At 51.2% G+C, this 6,713-nt stretch overlaps 1 protein-coding gene across 1 annotated transcript in view; it reads right to left on the bottom strand.

The window, feature by feature from the left end:
• Positions 1-209: 209 nt before the first annotated feature.
• The window catches only part of LOC144609331 (mitogen-activated protein kinase kinase kinase kinase 4-like), a 193,425-nt gene continuing 186,921 nt past the window's right edge, over positions 210-6,713 (bottom strand). Inside the window, exons 11-12 of the mRNA XM_078427755.1 lie at positions 4,433-4,502; positions 210-477 (exon numbers count right to left, since the gene is read on the bottom strand). Coding sequence (XP_078283881.1) covers positions 210-477; positions 4,433-4,502 — 338 coding nt within the window. The remainder of the gene's footprint in view (positions 478-4,432; positions 4,503-6,713) is intronic.

Genomic DNA, 6,713 nt, shown 5'->3' with positions numbered 1-6,713 from the left:
GAGTTACTCCAGCATTTTGTGATACCTTCGATTTCAACCAACATCTGCAGTTCTTTCCTACACAGCTAACAATGGTCTGTTTGTTACTTTTTTTACATATCTTCCATTCATTTGTTCTATATTGGAATTGGCCTCCACTGCCTTCTATTGTCTATTGTCTATATCTCCCTACATCACCATCCATGTTCGGCATCTCCCAACATGGCCGCCTACACCTCCCTGTTCAGTCTGCCGTTGGTGCCGACGCGTCTGGCCCTTACCTCCTCCAGCCGGCGCCGCTGCTCCTTCTGCTCCTCGATGCGCTTCTGCCGCTCGGAGAGGAGCTGGCGGCGGCGCTCCTCCAGGTCGCGTCGGGGCAGCGCGATCTGCTGCTGCTGCTGCTGCCGCTTCACCGCCTCCGACCGGTCCTTGTTCTCTTGCTGCAGCCGCAGGAAGTCACGCCGCAGCGTCGACTCGCCCGGCAGGTTCACGATGGAGCTGGCGGCAAAACGGGACGCAGGGCCGTTAGCGAGCATCACAACCAGCCCTTCCTTACCTCAGTCAGAGAGCCGCAACAGCGTGGAAACAGGCCCTTCCTTACCTCAGTCAGAGAGCCGCAACAGTGTGGAAACAGGCCCTTCCTCCCACATCCCAGCGGTAGAGCCGCTGCCTCACAGCGCAGGCTCCATCCCGACCACGGGCGCTGTCTGTACGGAGTTTGCACGCTCTCCCCCGTGACCTGCGCGGGTTTTCTCCAGGTGCTCCGGTTTCCTCCCACACTCCAAAGACGTGCAGGTTTGTAGGTTAATTGGCTTTGGTAAAATTGCAAATTGTCCCCAGTGTGTGTAGGATAGTGTTAGTGTGTGGGGATCGCTTGTCAGCGCGGACAACTATCTCACTCCCAAATAAGGGATAAAAGGTGGCGTCACTGCCCCGTCCCCCACGTGACCTCATCCAGCCAGCGGCCACGCACTCCCGCTCCACTAATGGCGGCCGCCCGGGCCAGGAGGCGGGTTGCTACGCAAACTCCGTTAGGCGGCACCCGGGTCTACGCTGTCCAGGTCTACAGCGTCTCCCGGGCCTACAGCTTTCGGGCCTACAGCGTCCGGACCTACAGCGGCACCCCGGGCCTACTGAGTCCAGGCCTACTGCGCCTCCCGGGCCTAATATGGGACAAGGGCAGCCACTTATGGGACAAACCAATTCAATCCAATATACAGGATGTCCCAGCTAATATGGGACAGTTGGCAACCCTACTCAGTGGGCCGGGGCAAGGGGGCCTGACTCAACCACCATGTACCGACAACGGAGGACCCGCCCGGTGTGCCCGGCTCGCCCGCCATGATCTCAGGTGGGACCGGGATCCCGCCCGAAGGCTCGTAGGTCGACATGCCCGGGAGGGAGCTGGGTCGGTCGGACGCGGGGAGCAAGGGCCGGTACAAGGGTGACCCGAGGCAATGCAAGGTCGGCTGCAGGTGGCGTTCCAGGAACACCAGGGCGGCCCGGCGAGGAGAGGGACTTGGGTTAGCGGGAACAGCTCCAGTGCGAAGGTAGACACAAAATGGTGGAGTAACTCAGCGGGTCAGGCAGCATCTTGGGAGAGAAGGAATGGGTGACGTTTCGTGCCGAGACCTTTCTTCAGTACATTGACCGGACTTTGAATGACACAAAAACATGGCAGCCACCTCATGTGTAATATATGCACAATAACCTTCACTATGCAGTTGCATGTGACAGATAAAACACTACTGATAATCACTGCCTGAAGGGCCTGATTCCGCGCTCAATCCCTAAACTAACTAAGCCAAACATTGTCAGCGAGCCTTTTGAAAGCAGGACTTGAATAAACAAACTTGTCCTCATCTATCCTTTGGTTCTTTATCTCCCCATAAAGCCAGAGAGGATGTATACAGACGAGATACACCGATCAGCCTAAACATTATGACCTGAGCAGCCAAAACATTATGCCCACCTGGTTAACATGCTGTTGGTCCTCCGTGTGCAGCCCCATACGCAGCAGAGTGCGATGATGCACTTTGTGTTGTGACACATTCCTCCCATGACCACCATTAACATTTTCTGTGACTTGTGCCAGTCGACCTTCTGTCGGTTCGGACCAGACGGGATAGCCTTCGTTGCCCTCGCGCATCGATGAGCCTTGGGCGCCCAACACCCTGCCTGTCGCCGGTTTGTGGTTTGTCCCTCCTCGGACCACTGTTGACCGGGAGCACCCCACAAGCCTTGCCGTTTCAGAGATGCTCTGACCCAGTCGTCTGGCCATAACAATGTGGCCCTTGTCAAAGTCGCTCAGGTCTTTACTCCTGCCCATTTCTCCTGCATCCAACACGTCAACATCAAGAACTGACTGTTCACTTGCTGCCTAATATATCCCACCCCTTGACAGGTGCCAGTGTAACAAGATAATCAATGTTATTCACTTCGCCTGTCAGTGGTCATACTGTTTTGGCTGATCGCTGTAAATGCATTGAGCAGAGAATTTCTCTTCAGAATCTTTACAAATGTCATCTACTTCCAAAATACATATGGTTCTCAGCGCCCGTGTTTTTATGAGTCAGTTAAAATGAATGCATTAAAATTATTCTGGTAATTGTCAAAGGGTCATGCAATTTGTCAGTAGAGATCTTCTCATGTTTTTTAGAAGATCTAAAGTTAACAAAAACACATGTAGAACGACGGTCTCTTTAGTGGAGAGAGCGATGAATCAGGCACTCTGCTTTGTAGAGTCATACAATGCGGTATCTGGTCCTTCGGCCCAACTTGCCCATGCTGGCCAACACACCACAACAATACTAGTCCCACCTGCCTGTGTTTGGCCCATATCCCTCTAAACCTATCCTATCCAAGTACCGTTCCAAATTGTTTTTAAACGTAGTGGGATGTGCCAAATGCTGAGACTCACTTCACAGCCGATTCTGCTGCACCTTAAACATGACTGCCGAAACGTTACCTGACCGTTTTCTCCAGTGATGCTGAGTTACTCCAGCATTGTGTGCCTCTCCTCGGTTAAGCAGCACCTGCAGTTGCTAGTTTCCACCTGCCTTTGTCCTGTCCTTCCACTCTTCCGGCTTTCCCAAGCCCCCCCCCCCGCCCCTCCCACCCACCCCCAACTAGTCTGAGGGAGGGGCTCGACCCAAAACATCACCTGTCCCAAGTTCTCCAGAGATGCTGCCTGGCCCGCTGAGTTACTCCAACACCATGTGTCTATCTACGGTATATGCAGTTCCATCCTACATCAGTCTGAAGAAGGGTCTCGACCCGAAACGTCACCCATTCCTTCTCTCCTGCGATGCTGCCTGACCTACTGATTTACTCCAGCATTTTGTGAATAAATACCTTCGATTTGTACCAGCATCTGCAGTTATTTTCTTATACTATCTATCCTACATAGAAACATAGAAAAGAGGTGCAGAAGGAGGCCATTCGGCCCTTCGAGCCTGTACGCACCGCCATTCATTGTGATCATGGCTGATCGTCCACAATCAGCAACCCGTGCCTGCCTTCTCCCCATATCCCTTGATTCCGATAGCCCCTAGAGCTCTATCTAACTCTCTCTTAAATTCATCCAGTGAATTGGCCTCCACTGCCCTCTGAGGCAGAGAATTCCACAAGGACCTGCAGATGCTGGTTAATACCAAAGATAGACCTAAAGTGGTTCATTGGTGCTTTATTGTCACACGTTAAGTGCAAACGCAGCCAAATTATTTTCTTCCAAACAGCCTAGTACAGTATTGCCATACCATCTCTGAGTAGCAAGTGTATAGAAATAGTCTACCGAGCATGCATGCAAGAAGCGCCATGTTTTGGCGCCATTTTCCAAGTCTTTGAGATCCCCCCCCCCTCCCCGGATGCAGGAGCTCGATTGCCCCGATGAGGAAGGCTCGCTGTTGGAGCCAAGATCGTCCCGTCAACGGAAGCCTCGAGGCCCCCGAGGACAAAGAAGGGAGAGATTGAACTTTTTTCCGCCTTCCATCACAGTGAAGAATGTGGAGGAGTCACTGTGGTGGATGTTCATGTTAAGATATATTTTGTGTGTCCTGTTGCCTTTTATTACTATGACTGCGTGGCAAATGAAATTCCTCGTATGTTGCAAAACATACTTGGCTAATAAAGTATGATAGTGATTGCGATTGATTGTTTAAGAAAATAACTGCAGATGCTGGTACAAATCGAAGGTATTTATTTCACAAAATGCTGGAGTAACTCAGCAGGTCAGGCAGCATCTCGGGAGAGAAGGAATGGGTGACGTTTCGGGTCGAGACCCTTCTTTAGACTGATGTCAGGGGGGCGGGACAAAGGAAGGATCTAGGTGGAGACAGGAAGATAGAGGGAGATCTGGGAAGGGGGAGGGGAAGAGAGGGACAGAGGAACTATCTAAAGTTGGAGAAGTCGATTGATTGTTGGAAGTGTCTTTTGTTTTCAGGTAACAACTCACCTGGGTTCACCTTCTTCTCCGACTTTGTCCTCTTCCTCCTCACTGCCACTGTACTCGTACTCCGTCTCCTCTGTTTTGAGACACAACGCGGCAATATTTCTTTGCAATTACCCTCGGATTAACAGTCATTTATGATTCACGAATAGCGAAAGGCCTGGATAGAGTGGGTGTGGAGAGGATGTTTCCACTAGTGGGAGAGTCTAGGACCAGAGGGCACAGTCTCAGAATTAAAGGATGTTTCTTTGGAAAGGAGACAAGGAGGAATTTCTTTCGCCAGATGGTGGTACATCTGTGGAATTCATTGCCACAGACGGCTGTGGAGGCCAAGTCAATGGATATTTTTAAGATGGATAGATTGTTGACTGGTACGGGTGACAGTGGTGACGGGGAGAAGGCAGGAGAATGGGGTTGAGAGTAGGGTTGCCAACTATCTCACTCCCAAATAAGGGACAAGGTGACGTCACCGCCCCGCGCCCCATGTGACTTCACCCAGCCAGCGGCCATCTGCTCCCGCTCCACCAATGGCAGCCGCCCGGGCTGGGAGGTGGGTTGCTACGCAACCTACGTTTGGCGGTGCCCGGGCCTACCGTGTCTGGGCATACAGCGCCCCACCGGGCCTAATACGGGACAAGGGCGGTCCCATACGGGACAAACCCAATTTAGCCCAAAATACGGAATGTCCCGGCTAACACGGGATAGTTGGCAACCCTAGTTGAGAGAGAAAGATAGATCAGCCATGATTGAATGGCAGAGTAGACTTGGTGAGCCGAATGGCCTAATTCTGCTCCAGTCATAGAAACATAGAAAATAGGTGCAGGAGTAGGCCATTCGGCCCTTCGAGCCTGCACCGCCATTCAATATGATCATGGCTGATCATCCAGCTCAGTATCCCGTACCTGCCTTCTCTCCATACCCCCTGATCCCTTTAGCCACAAGGGCCACATCTAACTCCCTCTTAAATATAGCCAATGAACTGGCCTCAACTACCTTCTGTGGCAGAGAATTCCACAGACTCACCACTCTCTGTGTGAAGAAATGTTTTCTCATCTCGGTCCTAAAGGACTTCCCCCTTATCCTTAAGCTGTGACCCCTGGTTCTGGACTTCCCCAACATCGGGAACAATCTTCCCGCATCTAGCCTCTCCAACCCCTTAAGAATTTTATATGTTTCAATAAGATCCCCCCTCAGTCTTCTAAATTCCAGTGAGCCCAGTCTATCCAGTCTTTCCTCATATGAAAGTCCTGCCATTCCAGGGATCAATCTGGTGAACCTTCTCTGTACTCCCTCTAAGGCTAGAATGTCTTTCCTCAGATTAGGAGACTAAAACTGTACACAATACTCCAGGTGCGGTCTCACCAAGGCCCTGTACAACTGCAGCAGAACCTCCCTGCTCCAATACTCAAATCCTCTTGCTATGAATGCCAACATACCATTCGCTTTCTTCACTGCCTGCTGCACCTGCACGCTTGCTTTCAATGACTGGTGCACCATGACACCCAGGTCACGTTGCATCTCCCCTTTTCCTAATTGGCCACCATTCAGGTAATACTCTGCTTTCCTGTTCTTGCCGCCAAAGTGGATAACCTCACATTTATCCACATTATATTGCATCTGCCATGCATTTGCCCACTCGCCTAATCTATCCAAGTCACTCTGCAGCCTCCTAGCATCCTCCTCGCAGCTAACACTGCCACCCAGCTTCGTGTCATCCGCAAACTTTGAGATGTTGCATTCAATTCCCTCGTCCAAATCATTAATATACACTGTAAATAACTGGGGTCCCAGCACTGAGCCTTGCGGTACCCCACTAGTCACTGCCTGCCATTCCGAAAAGGACCCGTTTATTCCTACTCTTTGCTTCCTGTCCGCCAACCAATTCTCTATCCACCTCAACACTGAACCCCCAATACCGTGTGCTTTAAGTTTGTACCCCAATCTCCTATGTGGGACCTTGTCGAAGGCCTTCTGAAAGTCCAGATATAACACATCGACTGGTTCTCCCTTATGTCACTTATGAACTATGAAGTTACTACAACAAGGAAGGAAGTTGGGAGTTGAAAGAGGGGAAACAGAGGGAGGGTTGGTGGATGAGCCTTAGCACCTTAGCACCTAAACGTATGAATGCTCGTCGGAATGGGTCAGTACCAGTTGCTTGCCGCTTGACTCGAGAAGGATGAGAGGGGATCTTATTGAAACATATAAGATTATTAAGGGATTGGACACGTTAGAGGCAGGAAACATGTTCCCGATGTTGGGGGAGTCCAGAACCAGGGGCCACAGT

Source organism: Rhinoraja longicauda, chromosome 34, assembly GCF_053455715.1.
Source record: "Rhinoraja longicauda isolate Sanriku21f chromosome 34, sRhiLon1.1, whole genome shotgun sequence".
Lineage (NCBI taxonomy): Eukaryota > Metazoa > Chordata > Chondrichthyes > Rajiformes > Arhynchobatidae > Rhinoraja > Rhinoraja longicauda.
The sequence above is the reverse complement of the archived record's forward strand: the minus strand, read 5'-3'. Positions and strand labels throughout refer to the sequence as shown.